General features: G+C 45.2%; 1 protein-coding gene across 3 annotated transcripts in view; it reads left to right on the forward strand.

Moving 5' to 3' along the window:
• The first annotated feature begins 1,843 nt into the window (after positions 1-1,843).
• Positions 1,844-20,373, forward strand: part of LOC126517699 (uncharacterized) — a 61,347-nt gene continuing 42,817 nt past the window's right edge. For all 3 annotated transcript variants that reach the window (XM_072285424.1, XM_072285425.1, XM_055064266.2), the window contains exons 1-7: positions 1,844-2,051; positions 3,216-3,332; positions 6,232-6,335; positions 10,377-10,517; positions 14,851-15,053; positions 18,860-18,936; positions 20,233-20,323. In XM_072285424.1, the coding sequence (XP_072141525.1) occupies positions 3,262-3,332; positions 6,232-6,335; positions 10,377-10,517; positions 14,851-15,053; positions 18,860-18,936; positions 20,233-20,323 (687 nt within the window). In that variant the 5' untranslated portion in view covers positions 1,844-2,051; positions 3,216-3,261. The remainder of the gene's footprint in view (positions 2,052-3,215; positions 3,333-6,231; positions 6,336-10,376; positions 10,518-14,850; positions 15,054-18,859; positions 18,937-20,232; positions 20,324-20,373) is intronic.

Below are 20,373 nucleotides of genomic sequence, written 5' to 3' on the forward strand. Positions count from 1 at the left end.
CAGGCGGTTCAACGCATTCGCAACGTGAGCCCACGTGCTCCGGGGTCCTGTCTCCCGTCTCATCGCGGCTCTACCCGTCGCGGACCCCTCGCCCTCTCCACCAGCGGCCAACGACTCGCGTCCACAGGCTGGCTTCTCCCCTCTACCTTCCACTATTGGGGCCGAAGTAGTGTGAGCCATCGCTCCCAGATGGCGCTGCCGTCGCGCAGCCAAGTGCGAGCTATTCAGCGAGAACGCACGAGCAGCAGCGGCAGCAGCAGCAGACGACAGCCAGGTTCTGCAAGACAGGCGCAGGGACATTCCCAAAGAAAGCATCGCTTCATAATAATAATCTGGACTTCCTTTACCCGACCATATAAGATGCAACTTCCATTTATTCATAGTCTCGGGAGGAGGAGGAGATTTCACTTAAGTGAAAGGAGGAGAGGTCGGCCTGGAGAGCGCGTGTCTAGCATGATACTCCTCACTGGGGTAAGGGGAAGTGAGAGTTACAGGGAAAGGTAGGTGGCGGGCGATTATGGTATGGCGCGATGAGCTACTATATACTTGTTGTCCAATACGCGGATGCGCGCCTGAGACTACACGCAGGAGTAGTTTTGTCCACACAAAACGTTGTCTCGCAAACACATTTCGCGCTGTGTTCACGTTTCACAGGTCCTAGAGACGACCGTCTAAACTGCAGTCTCACATAGAAAGTTCAAGAGTGATCTTATGCTGCATTGGACGTGGTTGTCAACTCTTCTCCACGCGCCTAAAATCTTCTGAAAAGGGGCGGGAGTGCCAAGCAGTCAACACTAGACTTTAGTGGCCTTCGCTCTGGCGCATATTGAGGGCACACGCAGAGGATGTGAGCTGTTGTCACGGGAGCGTTCGTCTACGGCAAATCAGGGGAAATGCAGCGTGTGTATGAATAATTAAGCGTGTAGGTGTAATACGAAGAGGCCTTTATTCCGGTGTCCTGAATAAAGAAAGTGAGTGATGAGGTGGGTGGCACGGTAATAGTGTAGTGGTCAATTTGGTGCCCAAAGACGCGAAAACATACGAGAGTGAGTGAGTGAGTGAGTGAGTGAATAAACTTTTATTTGGTCCAGCAAAGCGCGATAAAACGCGCACGCGGCTAATCCCACGACGGGACTGACAGATCTAGTCTGCCGGCCCGATATTGATATGAATATCACTGTACCGATACTGATAGAATACCAATGTCGAAGTTAGCACGCTTAAGCTAATGACATGACCCACATTTAGACAGATCTGCTACAGGTTTGCTCATTATCGGCGCTCTGTTTTCTATATGCATGGTGGAAGTGGTAAGGAGGCTAGACTTGTTACAGTTTCTAGCGTAACCAATATGACGGGATGTTAAAGCTACTTTTCACCCTTCTGATAAAGTGACGCCTTCGGTTTAAGGTTCAGTGGTAATAATTCAGGCTTAAGGAGGCGTCTTATTATGATGTCACAGTGAAGTTTATGATGCACAGAGGAAGTGTGAGTAAACATACTTAGAACTGTGGATCAAAGACGAAAAAATACTAGCACATAATAGCGATAGAGTATAGACACTTGTTCACAATAACACGTGAGTGGGAACGTTATTAGATCTCACTAAGTATGAGGTTGCGTGAGCCTTGTGAAAAGGAGCTAACAAATTTTTGCTCGGAAATGCTATGTCGTGTATAATATCAAAGTGCTGTTGGAGCCAGAGAATGGTGAAATGGATGTGGAACGACTATCATTACGTTCAGCAGTCAGTTGTCTGAAAAACATTGCGCGCTGATAAGTAGCGGTTATTTAATGAGAAAACTGAGAAAAAGAAAAATGACGCACTGGGTGTGCAAGTTCCTCCGTACTAGTTTTGTTTTTTGTTATTGTTTTTTCTCGAGCAGCGAAAAATGTCTTTCAACCACCCACTTCGTGGCCAAATCATCAGTAGCGGGTTTGTGCCAGTGTCGGGTGTCATCATCATCAGCGCGTGCGTGACCTGTGATCAAATAGAGAAGAATTGCTCTCGTGGCCTGCTGTCGCCCTCATTGACTTGTGCCGTGAACTGCGTGAGTCTCCTTACTTATTAGCGAAATGTACGACAAGGAACGCTTTTATTGTGACCACGTCAACGTTCTAACCAACTGCAATAGCGTACCTTGTAACAAATTTTGTACAGTGGCTGCATCTGCCTTTGCTTTCGCAATATTATTGGGCGGCAGCGGCTTTACGAGATCATTCGTTTAAAAAGAAGTGACTGCAGATTACAATGTAGCTATATATCACGAAAGCTAGCAAAACATTAAGCAATGCTGCGTGGCTATCTAAGCCATGAAAGACAGTGGTGTCGCGGCAGCTTATACTAGCGAAGTAAGATAGCGGACTATGGTGTAACCGCACCTGTTGGATACTGGCATTCTCGCTCATTGGATAGCGACGATCTTGGGTTTGGTCCCGTTCGAAGCGGTTGCTTTCCAACGAGGGCGGAATGCATAAACTATCGTGCGTCATGCATTGCCTGCACGTTGAGCCCTCGCCGGTCAAAATTATTTCGGAGTGCCGCCCCCCTCTACCCTCCTCCCTACGGTGTGCCTCATATTGAGCGCGTGGGCGTGGTCTTAAACCTAAAATCCCGGAATTATAGTTTAATAATGACGGCCTTGGAATTCATTAGTACGGACGCCACGAGCTATTATTCGAAGTTTTATTGGCCGGCTGCCGGTTCCTGTGATTACGTACGACGAGACACCTGCAGTCGCAAGGTTTTTCCACTTGCCGCCATGGATGTAAGTGGCGCTGGCTAACCCTCCCAGGGGGCATTCTTGTACACACACACAAGCGTGCACCCCAAAAAGTGGCCGGTGAGATAGCGCCGCAGCAGCTTAGATCTGCCAATCAGTAGGAACGCAATAGACAAGCAGAACGAAAAGCAAGCAGTGAAAAAAAATCGGCATTAGAAATTTAAAGAAGTCGTCAACTGAAGCAGAGGACTGTGGATTGACGTACCGTAGGTGTAGAGCACTGGACGCGTAGCGAGGGAGAGGTGGGTTCGGTCCCTACCTGCGCGAAGCTGCGTCTTTCCATCCACTTTCTGCCCTATTATTTATGGCGTTTGAAACGTAGCAATGAACTTTTCGCGTGCTTTATCTGGCTTCACAGTCTGTACTTTCGTATGCAGGGTTTCCGTCGTCAACGCCTGTCTCACGCTGCCTGTCTTTTTTTTCCCTGCGCAGGATTGTTTTTCGTTCTACTTCGGGACGGACACCTTTGAAGACAAACATGGAAATGTCAGTCATGCGTTCGGGGATGATGCGGTCGGGGATATCCAGGATCGCCATACAATCGCCGCCGTAAGTTGCAGCACGCTCTGTTCTGCAATCTAGTGTGGTTGATATCTCAGATCTTTGCTTAAGTGTTCGTGGTGACAGCGCAAAGCGCGGCACCGTAATAATAACACGTAGAAACTCTTTGTTATTTGCGTTACTTTACTTGCTATGCTGTTATTTTTGTTTTCATGTAATCTGTATTCGTGCCTTTGTACTGCCGTGAACCTTTCTAATTGGGACTGTGTGCTCGTCAAGGCTGCCAAACGGGCATGTTTTAGTTGCCGCATCTCTGTATGTTTGATACGATAGACAAAAATAATATGATTAATTCAGTTGATTGAGCTATCGAATAATTGACGCCATTCTATACGCATTTAGAGTCCTCCATCTTCCACAATGTCCTTCATCCGGTTTGTATAGCCAGGTATGACTGAGGGAGCAAAAACTGACGCATCAGATAGTGAGCGTTCAGTTGTTGATTATTTTCTGGATTTTCGCAGCAGAAATTATCTTTGGTTCCTCTGTACCGCATGCAGCCGTCGGTCCTGCATCCCGCTCCTTACGTCTACGTGTCGTTTAAGCCCTGTTGTGTCAAGTTGTTGTAGACGAGCCGTATGTAAAAATACTGAAAGATATCTATAGCGGCTCCACAACCACCGTAGTCCTTCATAAAGAAAGCAACAAAATCCCAATAAAGAAAGGCGTCAGGCAGGGAGATACGATCTCTCCGATGCTATTCACAGCGTGTTTGCAGGAGGTATTCAGAGACCTGGATTGGGAAGAATTGGGAATAAGAGTTAATGGAGAATACCTTAGTAACTTGCGATTCGCTGATGATATTGCCTTGCTTAGTAACTCAGGGGACCAACTGCAATGCATGCTCACTGACCTGGAGAGGCAAAGCCGAAGGGTGGGTCTAAAAATTAATCTGCAGAAAACTAAAGTAATGTTTAACAGTCTCGGAAGAGAACAACCATTTACAATAGGTAGTGAGGCACTGGAAGTGGTAAGGGAATACATCTACTTAGGACAGGTAGTGACTGCGGATCCGAATCATGAGACCGAAATAATCAGAAGAATAAGAATGGGCTGGGTTGCGTTTGGCAGGCATTCTCAGATCATGAACAGCAGGTTGCCATTATGCCTCAAGAGAAAAGTTTATAACAGCTGTGTCTTACCAGTACTCACGTACGGGGCAGAAACCTGGAGGCTTACGAAAAGGGTTCTACTTAAATTGAGGACGACGCAACGAGCTATGGAAAGAAGAATGATAGGGGTCACATTAAGGGATAAGAAAAGAGCAGATTGGGTGAGGGAACAAACGCGCGTTAATGACATCTTAGTTGAAATCAAGAAAAAGAAATGGGCATGGGCAGGACACGTAATGAGGAGGGAAGATAACCGATGGTCATTAAGAGTTACGGAATGGATTCCAAGGGAAGGAAAGCGTAGTAGAGGGCGGCAGAAAGTTAGGTGGACGGATGAGATTAAGAAGTTTGCAGGGACAACATGACCACAATTAGTACATGACCGGGGTAGTTGGAGAAGTGTGGGAGAGGCCTTTGCCCTGCAGTGGGCATAACCAGGCTGATGATGATGATGATGATGATGATGTGTCAAGCATTAGAGAGGGAAGGAAGGAAGAACACATTTATTGCATGAAGGCGCTAGTTCGCGTTGTCCCCGCCGGTGGCAACAGGGATCAATGCTAGGCGATTCGGGACCCGTGTAATCGCTCATGGAGGCACCAAAGAGAAGCAGTAGTTCATGGTAGACTGGTGAAGGGTTCTTTCAAGGCCCTATAGTGGTAAATTTCTCATGTAGAACTTGCCTAAAAGAAGTAAAAATAAGACATAGATATGCTTCAAGGAAGGAGCCAATAGGTCCGGCTATTCTCTTATTGGAAGAATGTGCAGGTGGCCCACATTTCGATACCTCAGCGACGATATACGTCGGTGAAACGTCGGGAGTTGCGAATTTCTTATTATTCAGCTTGTGGCGCACTGAAAGGTTCCGGAACTTGCGAAGTCGTACCTTTGGCTACTGTAATGCATGATGTGGTCCATGTTTGAAACAACAGAAAAAATAATTCTAATGACTCTAGGAAGCGGAATGCTAATTTAGGGCCTCAATGTTTCTTCGAGATCGCCGCAAATGGGTAAGGTTGACCGAAATAGGAGCACAAAGTTTCCACAATCGTAACTCTGCACCAAGGACATATATTGCAGTTCTCTAGGAACATCGAAAGCGGACAAATGCATTATTGTAATATATTACGTGAATTTTTGTACAATGTTGACAAAGGTTTTGCATAAGTCCTACACCCGCATATTGGTGGTATTTTTGGAAACATGTAGGATACATCAATTTTGGCCGCTTTAGATGTACAATTAGATGCCATTCCCAGAACTGTGATAACTCCTTTCATTCTCGAGATACTGACATGTAAACTTCATAGCCCAGTTATCTTAAAATTTGCAATTTGCAACAATTTATATATATATATATATATATATATATATATATATATATATATATATATATATATATATATATACTGCCGGCCGAAATCAACATTGCTGCAGCCGTCCCTAGATTTTACCATTTTCTTGACATTACATTTGGCGCTGTGCTTGTCGACGAAAACGATTTCTAATTTCCCACGTATTTAGACACAAGCCCCCGAGCTAGAGCTTCCTCTTCACGCTAACGATCTTTACGAGATCACAGGCGCTCATGCGTGTTTTTGTAATAATTTCAATCGGATTTAATTTCGAGAAATACATTCAGCTTTAACGGTATTTATCGACATGCAGATTTGTTGACCATTGTATTATGAACAACTACAAGCGTACATTCTCCCGAAATCCAGGTTGCTTTGTATAAGGGAACACCATCGTCGTTGTTAAAATCTGTTTTTCAGTTCGAAGGTGGGCGTCTGCATGAAGTACTGCGTTCTGCTCCTTGTGCTCCTCATAAGCATGTTCCTCATTGGCATTGCAGTCTATTTCGCCTTTCTACAGAAGGGTAAGCTGGCTGTGTCACTATGACCAACGCCTCCTAGATAACACAAGGACGGTGCACTTCGATCCGTGACGTCATGCTACCTTGCCCGACTGCCATAGTATCTAATGGGGACGCTCCCGATCGAGCTGCGGTGGTTTTGGCGTCGTCGTCTTCGTCACGCTGGGCTTGGCAATGGAAATTTCGGTCCAAGTAGCATGATGTCACAAATCCGAGTGCACCGGCCTTGTCTTATCTAGGAGGCGTTGCTACGACTCGCTAAAACAGCGCTCAAACCTGTTGGAATGCGCTAGATATTATTGAATTCGCTAACAAACCTGGTATAAAAAAAATTAGCTTTAGGTGAAATGGTTCCCTTAGAATAAGCAGCAAAAAAAAACAGGGTTCGAATTTTCTTTACGTCTGTACGAACCCAACAGACAATGAAGCTTAGGAAAGAGTAGAATAAATTACCTGTTCTTTTTAACCGAAACGCAGGAAAAAAAAAAGAATGAACTGAAAGTTGACGGTCGTGGTTGTTTTTGTGGCAGTTGCTCTACCATCTGAGATAACCAGGAGGCTTGCGCATCTCAGGGCGAAACAGTCGACAACCCCAGCCTTGGGGGACAATGACTGTGACAAATTAGTTTTGCGGAAGCTCGCCAGGTGAAGCGTGGTTCATGAGACGCACAAATTGTCATGTAGCACGAAGCTACGCGCTACGGTCGGAGTGGATAACAATTGTTGCTTTTGTGCCAGGACAAAGGGTCCTGGTGGTTTCTAGCGCGCTGTCTTGTTTAGTGTTGTTTGCGTGTTCTAGTGTTGTTTGCGTGTTACAGAGACGCCGAACAGTTAAAATGGCGAAGCAAGCGCGCGCTTTTTTTACTGCCGGCGCCCATATCACGACGGCGTCGCACGCCGTCAGTGCTCGTGATCGTCGAGTGAGATTTGTTCATTTATGTCTGCACGCGCGTGACAACCTACTTCTTCAGCTAGTAAATGACACGAATTTGCACAGCCTTAAAGAATTACGATGCTTACATTATGTATAATTGTCTAATGCTTTGCTGTCGCCAATGCTTTGCCCCGGCGACGAAAACTTCGACATCTTTTTTAGCAAGCTCGACTCTCTCTTTACGGGGGGCAATACTAATGAAGCTATCAATGTCCGCGTATTTTATGCGCCACGTAGTATCACTTGTGAACGCGCTTTACCCCTCGTGTTTACAGAAAAGAAGAAGATCGAAGGTAAGGGCACTGACGTTTCTCCGAAACGTAGCCAGCTTGAAATGCGTGTTTTCTTCGTAATATGAAGCACTCACTCTGCTATTGTTCGTTCTTCACAGAGAAAGATTTCATTACACCTGAGCATTGTAAGTCCGCTACTTATCGTTTTTCTGCTTTTAATTTTTCGAGCTCATGCTGCTGCTACTCGCATTGAAATGGACATCAGCCTTGCTTCCTTGCTCACATTTTTTTGAGGCGACATCGCCTTTCTATTCGTTTTGCATTGTTCCTACAACGTCTCAAGAATACGAGATATAATAACCTTTAATTCCTTGACTGTAAATGCTAGAATCAACGCAGGGATTCACCCTGTAGCCGTGCAACGCCTGACCTCTTCACTATCTTCATTCAAGATAACTTATAATCCTCTGAAAGTAGAAGCGTCACTTCACTTCTCAATGCTCTAGTGGCAGGGAAGTAAGAGCTTTCAGGAAGATTGAGTAGAACAGGTTTTCTTTTTACTTGTTTTTAGTTGATTCCCAATAGAAGTTTCACAGTCGTGAAAGGAACACTGGAGAATTTAAAACTAATCGGGTTTGTTGAGACCTTTCAAGTGTTGACGCACACCCGAGTATTGGAAGCTAGAGACCCGAGAGACTCAGAGTACTGACCTCATGAGCCCTTATCTGTGGATTAGGTTACAAATTTCCTTTATTGTGAACAACTTGTTACATAATGGCCGCCTTCCCAACGTTCGATATGACGAATACAACGTGACTTTTTTATATGCATCGTCAAACCAAAATAACAGCTTTGGGAAACTACGCACTTGAAGATTATCTGCAAAGGCTTCTTTGGCAAAAATACGGATTTCTAGAGGGTGGTTCATTCTCTCTTTGTGGTTCGCGCACAACCTATGGGCGACTGAAAGCCGTCATTGCGGTTTTTTTTTTTTCGTAGATGGCTGCTGAGCTAGCGTGTTCTCTCGTTTACAGGCAACAGGATAGATTTCACGCGTAAGTCTTAAAGGTTCTGCCGTCGCCGTTTGTCTGACATTCTTTAGTCTCACCGAAATCAGCCCCGGAACACGCGTCATTGGTGAATAAGGCGTACAAAGGCTGCTTAGTCCGGCAAAGAAAAACTGCTCCTTCCTTGTTCGCCTAACACTTTCTGTGGTGTACACCGATAATAACTGAACAAAGATCTGCGTGCTCCTCAACGGCGGAAATTTATCAGGTATAACATGAATAGTTGCATAAAGGTTTCTGTATAAACGACGCTTTCGTGCTACAGCGGATGGCTCTATGTAGAGGCTGTCGTTGTTTGAACCAGGAGCAAGTGATAGTCGCCGTTAGTTAAAAGCAAGCTATCCGGGTGTATAGTGAAACCGATTGGGCACTGAAGGAGTCGTAATCATACTTGTCACCGGTGCTCAGTGCAGCCGGCTGTTTGATGAGCCAGTGACAGCGGCTTTGGGCATTACACTCAGCCAACTTTTATTGCGTTGTGTGTAATGTTTTCGGGGCTACCGTGGAGAGTTTAGTCGCACTATGTCGCCATTTCGGGCCAAATGGACAAAACGCATTTCTTTTCTCGCTGGTCTACAGATTTGACGAATGGCCGTGCTGCATTGTTGCCGTTCCATGCCTGGCACTCAAAAGCCAAGGAGTTGGCTTTTACATCGTCCTGACAATTTGGCCATACCTGGCCCTTGCGTCATAATCAAAAAACCTAAATGTCATCAATCCCAAGAGAAATAGCAGGCTTTCTAAGGGCCCCGAATGGCATTTCGGTGATTGGTCTGTACAGACGGGCTTACAGGCAACTGTTGTAGGTCAGTCCAGATAAGCAATGGGCGCATTGCCCGTGGCTTCTGGGAATGGAAGGCTGTACAACAAGAGTCGTTTTAACGACGTCAGGTACTGAGGCAGCACGGATAAACAACACCTTGGACAACACCCTCATTGGGGTAATTTAGACTAAAGTTGTGCGACCACTTCAGCTGAGGATTTTCATATACGCTTCTTCTACGTCACCGAAACCTACCCACAAATCTAATAACCATGCGATTATATCTGCCTTTATGCCACCTACCATCACTCTTCCATTTCTTGGGCACACGTCGTATTATTCCAGATTGACGGTCAGTTAAGTGTTTCTACTATATATATATATATATATATATATATATATATATATATATATATATATATATATATATATATATATATGCCCTTATTATTGAGCTCTACTAGCACATGTGCTATCGGTGATGTCTCCCTAATCGACACTACCATTATCTGCACCACAGTTCGGCAATGTGTTTTGTTATTATTACTCGTGAATTTACTGAGAATGCTGGATTGTTTTAGCAGCTGCTTGTCGATCGAAATATTTAGCACCCGTTGTGTCCGGTCGTCTGGTATTCTGTCTACTTCTATTTTAGTTTCATCACTTGAAGGCGGCAATCACTTTAGCTACCAAGCCATCAGCCCCAGCTGCTTGTTCAGCTGCAATGGTGGAGCGGCTGCTCCAGTGTAGCACTGCTTTCGCGTTAAATGTATGCACTGGTGCCTAAAATTTTTCTGGCCTATAAGATAACCTCAACATTCTCCCTTAGTTTTTCGTTCTGATTACTATCGATTTTGCCAACAAGCACTCTGCGGAGGGCTGCAAAGCGAGATGTGAGTAGTTTACTTAACGTTAGAGCACCTGCTTGGGCTTTTTAGTTTTCCTATTTCACTTTCTCGTAACACATTTGACACTAATGGGTAGAATAGATTGGCTCAAAGTTAAGGTATCGGCGCCGAGTCATTGGCGCACTGTTTGTCTTCGTAGCCAACAACGAGCAACCACCGCTCATATGTTCCCTGGATGGGCTAGAGAGGTCGCTGCGGATCCCCGAGCTTCTTTGTTCGCATCTTGTATTCCTGTCGGCTATCGTGGTGCCTGGCAGCCAAGCCAAGCCAGTGGACGGCGGTGAGACCTTATTACCATTTGGAAGAAAAGATGACAGTGTTCGTTTTCGTTCGCCTCCGAAGAAAAAAAAAGTAAACATTCGTATCGCCACCGAATAAAAGTTTAGCCTACCATAAAAGGAAGCTGTTGTTATGAATCCTTGCGAGAGTCAGATTCTTGTGACGCCATGGCAGTATGAATAGACGTGACTTTTTCTTTTGCCTTATGATGATACTGACGTCTAATCTGAAAATCATCGACATCATTAAAATTGTCGAATTTCGAAATAAATGTAATCGTCAGGTAACGCTCGTTACTTGTGCCCAATTCACCTTTCTGCTGCTGTAGTTAGCTGTATTATTATTATAGCTCGGACTAATAACAAGGACGAAGAAGAAAGGCGAAATACGAGCGCCGACTCACGACTAAAAATTTATTGCGTTTAAACTGCCATATAAATAGGAAAACTCGCACATGCTTATACTTGAGCACCGTACATTCCCTCAACCAAGAGCGAAACAAGAAAGGCGAGCGCTAAACCAAGATGTCCGATAATTTTAATGATTAGGTGCTCGTAAAAAAAAAAAATTTTTTTCTTTGTTGTGCAGGGCGAGTGACGCCTGGCTTACGCAGCTGTCACCGCATTTACTGATTATGTAGGCCCCGGAAATGAGGCGGGCCTTCTCATTTTTCTTTATCCAGATTACGCGTGTGCGATCATAAATGGGCTTGCAACTGCAAGCTGCGCAATGGGTGGCCAAATGTGGCAGACCTGCGTTTTTTTTTTTTTGAATCTGGAGGAATGTTCTTGCAACCTTTTCTTTATACACCGTTTGCCCGATGAAACGAGATCCGCATGACAGGAGACTCGTGTACACAACGTGGTTGCGGCACGCCCTGAATGTAGGTCTACGCTTTACCTTACGTGAATTGTGCCCAACCGAATCTGACGTTTGTGCTCGTGATTGCCCAGCCTGGGACAGACGGCAGAATTTCTTAGGACAAGAAAAAGCAACTCCAACCCCATAACGGTTCGCGACGTTTCTTGAGGCCATGTGCGAGCCTGTGTATATACATAAGGAATAACTGCTGGCCTTTTGCGTCGCTTGCTCTTTCTCGTCTTTTTAGCAGTTGCAAGCTTGTTTTTGGTCGCCCACGTGTAATCAGGGCAAACAAAAATGAAAAGGCCCGCCTCATTTCAGGGCCCTGCCGAACCTATAAATGTGGTGACAGGTGCGTAAGCCAGACGTCACTCGCACTACGCAACAAGGATAAATGTTTTTTTAAGAAGCGTGTAATCGTTAAAATTATCGCACTTCTTGCCTTAGCGCTCGCCTTGTTTCGCTTTTGGTTGAGGGACTGTATGGTGCGCGGGTGTACGCATGTGGCGAGTTTTTCTGCATATCTTGCTGTTAAATGCAATAAACTTTTAGTCGTGAGTCAGGAGGGGTGTTTCGTCTTTCTTCTTCCTTCTTTTTATTATTGCTCACTGTATGTAATAATAATGCAGATGTACAGACTCTCCCAGCTAGCTACCGCACTGTAGTTGCTGTCGGCGAAATGTTCAGATAAAATTGATTTGATATGCCCTTCTTGCATGTGGCTCAAGCGTGGATTTAAGCGTAGTGAGAAGTCATGGAGGCTCTGTAGCACTTGTGCATATTTACGTACATTTCTTATCGGCTCTACTGCTCCAAGCGTTTTATTCGAGCGTACTTGAGCGACAGGGCTGTTGATACTGGCGAGTTCCATGACACTTAAGGGACTGTGCGCGGTCTCTTGCCTCACGCTGATCCACAGCGTTAGCGCCTTTCGCTATAGGCGTGCTTACGTAATATCGCACGCGGTATTTTCTGAAGTTCTACCCTGATAGGCTGAGCACCGTTTGTGAAGAAACGAGGTGGTGGCCGTGGTCTGTCGACTGACGCCCTTCTCTCTTCCGCGTAATGCAAATACGCGGCAACCCGCTTAAGATCGTTAGGAATATCAAGGTTGGTGCTGTTTAACTGTGGCGAGACAGCACGATTTGTTGTGCTGTTTTGATGTATTGTGCACTGCTATGTACCTGTGGTTATGGAGTTGCGTTGTGAAGCACATGGCCATGTGCGCCATATAAACTTGCTAAGGCCGCGTTAGAATGAGTACACGAATTAAAAAAGAAAAAACAGCTCCCGTGGCTGGTTGTACGGGATTGTGAGTCGAAACCGATCGGGAGAAATTCACTCGCAACGACGTCTCTTTTGTAGCGACCATATGAAGACTGGCAATGCAACCACAGAAAGCATGGAGAAGAATTTGCTAATTGAAATGTTGGAATAATTGGCTCCAACATTACCATTGTCCCACTTCGTTCATGTACAAGGCGTGACCAAAAGAAATATATTGGTGTTTGTGAGCGCCCACTGGAAAGAGCGAATAGATTTAAATTGACGTTCGCTGTCCGTGCAGCTCCGACGAGTGTGTGCACCGTGGTGGAGCAGGCGTACAGCTGGTAAGATGGAACGCTAATGTGTGTGCGGACAATGTTCATGTGAGCGGGTGAAGGCAGAACATAGCCCTGGCTCGGGAGAGCCGATTGAGTGGAGCGTCACGGTGCCTTCGCTTTGGCTTCCTAGCTTAATTTTGTTTTTATTTTTTCACAAAAACGCACTCCGTGCGTCTGGAGACAGTCTGAGCTTGCATGGAGAGGTCACGAATGCACCGCCCACAGCATGGCCGCACGACGGTCATGTAAAAGTCGTTCGTTGTTTTGGGTTACTGTCCCCGAAACAAATTACGTTCCAAAGGGCATACATAACACTCCCTGTGAGAAATAAGTGAGGGCGGCACTTTTATTTGTGAGTCTGATCTGCCTTCTTTTTTTTTTTGTACTTCGCTATGTCGTACGCAGGATGGAACAAGCAGACACTGTACAACAAAAAGAGTGGAGGAGTGGATTAAATCTTTTGAAGCTGATTTTCTGAGCAGTAGTTTCGCACCCATTGAAAGCAACGGTTCCACATTCCTCTTGTATTGCTGCAACGGCGCTGATAAATTTAGAAATAAATTTGTCGTTCATGTCCCTGCGTATTTATCGGCTTTGTGGGTAATGTTGGTAATGAAAGTACGCCAGCTCACTTCGGTAACCACAATGCTCTTAGCCTTTCCTTCAAAGCCTCAATACTCTCTGCTGTTCTGTTCGAAATATCTCCTCCTCTCAATTCTAACGGTGCCATGACCCATGGTTCACATAATCCTTATCAGCGAGGACGCATTACTTGTCCACCCGTGCTTTTATGCGTTCTAAACTGTCCGGTTTTGCAGGGCGTCCTGAAAATAATTGAAAAATATATTTTCCTTTGTTTTAGAAATTTCCAAACAGCTCCACGCTTATTAAGTGAGGTGCCTTTTCAAAGCAGCGTTTCCTGTGGCGTCCTCAACATCTTTATCGCAGGTCAGACAAATTGAGCACAGTTGTCGGATTGCTCGTCTTACTTTGCATCCTTCTTTGTTTTCCAAAATGGTTTTCATATTCTGTAGTGTGTTGCCGAGGCGATATTCTCGCCGTAAGTTATCGTCGCAGAAAACGCATCGAGGGCGTCGTCTCTCCTCGCCGGCGCTGCAGTCGCCATGCGTGTTCATTACAACCACGGACGCGCGACGCCAGCTTATCGCGTCCACGTATACTTAAAATTGTCGGAAGAGTTAAAGCGCAACACTATACCTTCCTAGCACAGTCAATGCTGCTCACTTCTGCACAACTGCCTTCTTTTTTAACTGCGCAGCTTTCTGGGACCCCTTTAGGCAAGCGAATCAAATAAGTTTTATGTAGGGAGTGTCGCGTACGTAAAGTCCTTGTGAAACTTATTACGGGCCGCGTGGCCCCGCGACTGCATGGCAGACTTATTCTAGGCTTCCTTGGGGTTCTTTTTTGAAAGCCATCAGTTTCAGCGTTCTCGAGAATCAAGCGGATTCTCTTTAACTCGCCTTCCAAACATCTGAATTGTCCTGAGCCTAACGAAGGACGCGTACCACAGCGCCGAAGAACGCAAACGGGAAAGACGGGGAATAGTCCCTGTATTTCTGCGAAAGGGCTCCACCTGAAATTTAAATTGAGCGTTATTGTATTAAAATAGCATTGTAAAAAATTGCATTGTATTAAAAATTGTTATTGTACAAAAAGCCTTTTGGACTTTGCGGTTGGCGCATGACATCCCCAGTATAGATTTCGCGTCGGAAAACCCGACGTAACTGTCATCACATTCCTGGTTGCAACACTTTCTCCCCCTCCCCCCCCTATTTTTTTCTATGCCATCTGGACCCGAGCAGCAGCCCTATTCATCAACAAAAGCATTCGATCTCCTCCGCATTTCAGCGGAAGTTGGCTTCGAGAAATTCAAGAATCTCAAGAGGACCTACGGCACGGTGACGAAGCTGGTGTCCTTCGAATTGGGGGTGATCAACTCTCTCAGCATGGACGTCGTGCACAATGCCTTCCTCTCGATCGCCGGTGGGGCGCTCGACGGCCTCGACATCCGATACTTCAGTGGCAGCGAGCCGTCGCTGCACGTCATCAAGGTGCGTGCTTGGGCGGTCACGAAACAAAGAGCGGCAACGAAAGTGACTGAGCATGTAGGTTATTGGAGTGGGGCCCTGGACTTGTAATCCGTATAGCTTGTACACGTAGTCCGTGATCGCAGCAGGTATCGCGCACAAACTAATAGAGAAATTCTCCTTTTTTTTTGTCATGCGTAATTAATGCCTAAGTTGCGCGTAATACGTCCTCGAGCAACCACAAAAAATAAATGAAATTTTGTGCATTGACTACCCGTGGTTATGGCTCAGTGGATAAGGCGTACTCTTTTTCGTAATCCTATAGGATGGTTTCCTCTCCGCGTTAAACGTGTTTAAATGCGGGCTGTAAAGAAAGAAAAAGAAACAGTATGCTTGTGCGGCCTTGTAACGTGAAGCTGTTTCTTTCGAGTGCAAATACCATCGGTAGCCTACTGGCTATGGCGTCCCGCTGTAGTGTTTTAAGTCGTGCCTTTGATCCCGGCGATCACATTTCAAAAGGGGGCGGACTAAAGAACACTCGGGCACTCAAAATTTAGTTGGACTCTATAGAGCTACAAGTGGTCAAAGTTGACGTAGTAGTTCTGCGGAAACCCGCAACTACTACGTCGAAGCCCTATTCGTCTTTGCTTCGTGTTGTCGACGAATTCGACTTCGTCCTGCCATCTACTAGCCGCCTGGTTAGCTCAGATGGTAGAGCGGCTGCCCCGGAAAGGCGGTGGTCCCAGGTTTGAGTCCCGGACGAGGACGAATTTTTCTTCAACTATGAGGCTTTTTCTTTCGAGGAACCCGTACGGTTTTCCTTTGTAGCAATTGCTGCGAGCGGGTGGAGGTCCGATTTTCGCTATGTTCAAGTGGTCAAAGTTGTTCCGAAGTCTCCCACTACGGTGCGCTTCGTTATAGTGCCCTGGCTCCGGCAATGAAAACCCCCGAATTTAGTTTAGCTCTCTTTAGGCGTTGCAGTAGCAATTTCGTTTGCCTGCGGTTAAATGGAAAACCTTAAAACGCCGCCCCGCGGGTAACCGTTTCAAACGTTGCCCCCGTATAACTTTTTCCCGCACTTGCTACACAATTTTTCAACCAAAGTCATATTTCGCCTTCACGTTTTTTTTTAAATTTTATATACACATCAACCATAATGTCCCCCCCCCCCCCCCCCCTTTCGTATCAACTGCTATCTCTGTGGCTTCTTGTTCTCTTAAAACAGCGGGATAAATTTCGAGCCACAAATGGCCAACATGCCGTGCATTTTGCCTTTCCGGTCACCGATAACCTGCGTCTTAAGTCCACGAAATAAATAAAAAAATGGATGACTCGCCTTTAGAATAAAAATATTAACCGCGCAACACAGGACGAGCGAACAAAGAGCACAGGACAGAGAGCTCTGTCCTGTGCTCCTTACTCGCTCGTCCTGTGTTGCTCTGTTCCTGTTTTGATTCTGAAGATGAACCAACCAGCCCCATTGAACACGCTGCTGACACGCCTAGTTCACTAAGGACACAAAAACTGTCTCGTGTAGCACACCAAGATAGAGAAAATTGGAGGGGTTCCGTAAATATTCTCGATATTTATTATTATGCTAGAAACAGTTTTCCCCACGCATTGCTCCACTTTCTACCTGACAGCACTACTCAAAACCCTTTCGGAGACGTTCCATACAAGTGTCGAGTAAAAATTTGACAGAACTCCCAATAAAACCAAAACCCACATATTAACCTTAATATGGCCGACATAACTAGTGAATGTTATCTTTGCGTCATGTATAATTATCCTAATATCGTAGTAAACATAGCGAGTAATGACACACTCAAGCTTTCAGGCATTCGCTGACATTTTTTTAGGAAGGCCCTAATTTATGCAAACACAATTAACTCCGCATGCACGTTGGATATAATGTTGCCACCATTTTCAGCAACATTAGTCTCTGTGACATTTACAGTTCTGTGAGGACGGCAGGCTGAATTCAGAGCCGTTAGTAAAAGGCCTTATAATGCCCCGGACCACGTAGTTTCCGTACGTAATTTACTGCACAAACTGATATCTCGTAGACATTTTTACTTTGCCTAAACCATCAACCTCTAACCTTCCCCGTTTTTTATTGAGCATAAACAAGATAATTGATCTCTATTAGCAATTATTGGGAACTTCACTCAGCATGTGGTGTGTCCACGCCAGACCTCTTTCCTGGCAACCTGGGTCAATAGGTAGTCAGTGGTCCAATCGATAGTACCCGAACTGCTGTGATGGCCGAAACGGGTTCAGCAGCAACATTGAGTAACTTGAGTAAGAAACTTTAGTAACTGGGGACACAGCTTTGGATCAACGGATCAACACTACACACAGTATATACAGCCCTGCGGTGGAGGTCTGTAGGGTGTGTACAAAAGAGTTTTCGCGTACATCCTCCATTTGCAAGCGGCATCCGGGGCGGGGCTTCGAACCGGATATGTGGTGCTTTTGAGCTAGCGGTTTTGATTCCAACCTGGGTCACTGGCCGTGTGCCGATTGGTAGGTGCCGCTCTGCAATAAACCTATTTGATGTCAACTTAGGTCAGCGCGTATGTGTCAATTAAGTACGCCGTTTCACAATAATCATCGCATAAAATATATCAACAATTACCCGCCAACCTTAAGAAGAAGCTTTTGCTGGCGGCTCCTATCTAAATACAACGGAAAGGAGAAATCGTTTTTCTCGGCGACCACTGCATCAAATTTGATTAGGTTTGTTGCATTTAAAGTAAAAAAGTTAAAATCTAGTGACTGTGGGATGCGAATTTTTGATTTAGGCAGTCATTACTTTGATACATAATGTTGAAAATCGCAAATCTTCAGAAAACGAAACTATGAAGCTTAGAACTCTGTAACTCGGCAATAACAAGCGATATCACAGTCTTGCGCAATATATCTAATGGAACATCTAAAGTGGACAAAATTCATGCAATGTATATCACTCTCTAGTACACCGCTTATATGCGAGTAGGACTTTTGTAAAACCTTTGCAAACAATGTAACAAATTCACGTAAGATGTAAATTCGTAAAACGTTTTTCCGCTTTGTATGCTCTAACGGATGCAGTTAACAGAACTACAATATCTGGTTCTTAGTGCACAGCTGCGAATTTGTAAACTTCGCGATTCCATTTTCATCGAACTTACAAATTTTTGAGAGCTCCTTTCAAAATATTCGTGCCCCGAATGAAAATTCCGCTTAACAGTCACCAGAATTGAATATTCTCTCTGAAATGCAGCAAATTTCGTTAAGATCGGCCCAGTGGTTATCTCAGATGAGGGTACCTACATTGTGCTTGTATTTGAATAGGCTGCATCGCAGCTGTGCCCTAGCTAAAGCTTCCTCGTAAGATAGGTTGCTAATAGCAATAACTTCTCCAATCATATCAAGGGATGAATGCGCTGCAATTTTTTTGAAAAGGGCCGTAAGAAACGTGTTCTTGAAGTTTTTCCTATACATCACCCATAAGGTGCCCCTTATTTCCTCAAGTTGAGAACGTTGTGTCACGTTTAAGGTATAAGGTATACTAGCTTGAAGATAAAATTGTTCTCTTTATTTGAAATGCCACATACGCCATATATTCCATGTTCAATTATCCCATTGTAACATGGCGGATCCTGTATGAAAATTCGTTAGTTCGAAGATATAGCATGGAATTTGTTTTCGAAAATGGCAGTTATGTTTGTACAAGATTACTTAACGGGCTTGGATAATACAGCTGTACTCCTCTACATAAACTTGTACTTTTGTTAGGAAGGAAAACATTATATTTGCACCTTATCCCGTTTCCGGTCGTTTTCCAGGATCTTCGGAAGCTCGCGGACAACGAACAATATATTATTCACGGCGTATTCGACAGCGTCAAGATCGACGTGATGAAGTGAGCAATCATCAGTTTCTTGTGCGTCGCTTACGACATGCTTCTTTTGCGGAGAGTGGTTTAGTGAGTCTAGTCGAATATGCTGTCGAACTAAGCGATAATCTCTCTGGTACTCCACATTCTCGTAACGCTTTCGGAATGTGGCTACTGCGACAAAAGCTCAACCTACTCACTTCATAAGCCTAGTTTAAATTCCTGGTTTTAAGCGGCCCATTACAAAGGCTCTTAAAACTGCTACATGCTTCATGCTTTAGTTTTTTTTTTAGCTACACCTGTAAGCCACAGTGTATTCAACGTATTGGAATATATAGATAGGTGTTCAAGTTGTAGCGAAGCAGAAGGTGCACTTCTGTTCTGTCGCTGTGCGCTATTTGAGAGCTGGCGCTTAGCTGGAACCGCCTGGATTTCGTTTAGTGCTTCGTAGCCTCATGAAATCGTCTGACATTTGGTGGAGGCTGTAGGGAGATGTGCTGCTGGGAGGTACAGCTTTATTCGGTAATGTGCGAGGCAGATATCTTCCAAAATCCTGAAACTGAATGCCTGCGCACATTTGCCACTTGGAACGCAGGTATGCCGGAACTATTTTGCTATTCTCCAGGGCTGTATAATCAATACTTTTGCTCGATGGAGCCCAGTTCACTACCGCGCAGCTTAAATCCAGGAAGTGCAGCACGCGGTAAAGTTAATAAAGTATAGGAGTGTTCAATAAGTAATGCAATATTGTGTGCTGTCTTTCGAATTTATCTCCTCATCTTCAAGGTATAGGTCTCCTGCAGAGGCGCTGGCGGTGGTTTTCGTAAATCACGAGTTAGCCGAAGGGCAAGTCCCCTGCTTTCTAAATGGAACCGGCCTACGCAAAATCTTCTTAGGCCTCCTTCTGGGATAATTGCACTCGCCGTGAATTAGGCGGCGTAACAAGATCGCTATCCATACAATGCATAACCGCATGCCGTATATGTAAATATAGTTGCGGAGACGCGCTCCATACAACTTTTGATGGACCTGCGTGCGTTGTGTGAGCGGGCCAATTTGATTAACTTCTAGGCTACAAAATCAGGCACGGGTATTCGGTGCACAAAAGTTCACGTCGTTCACTTTGTGGCGCTGAGGGATCAGGCTTCGCTGAAATCCCGGCCTGCATCGTTAGTGATTAATTGAGGACGCAGGCTAAAACCTTATATTGACCAGATTTCGATAATGACAGTAAAGTATAGCTTAGCAGCACGTGCCGCTACCCAAGAAATTGTGCCGGTATCCTGCAAGGCCGCACAAATCTGTCTTTCTTTTTCTTGACAGGGACTTCCATTTCGCTTCTCTACGAGTATACAAAAATCCTATGCCACCGGGACCCTTCAAGGCAGTGTCTCTACAGCCGACAGCAGACATTGTGAGCATTGAAGCATAAATGACATGGCTCTCATATTCTGCCTTTTTTTA

Source organism: Dermacentor andersoni, chromosome 11 (assembly GCF_023375885.2).
Source record: "Dermacentor andersoni chromosome 11, qqDerAnde1_hic_scaffold, whole genome shotgun sequence".
Classification (NCBI taxonomy): Eukaryota; Metazoa; Arthropoda; class Arachnida; order Ixodida; family Ixodidae; genus Dermacentor; species Dermacentor andersoni.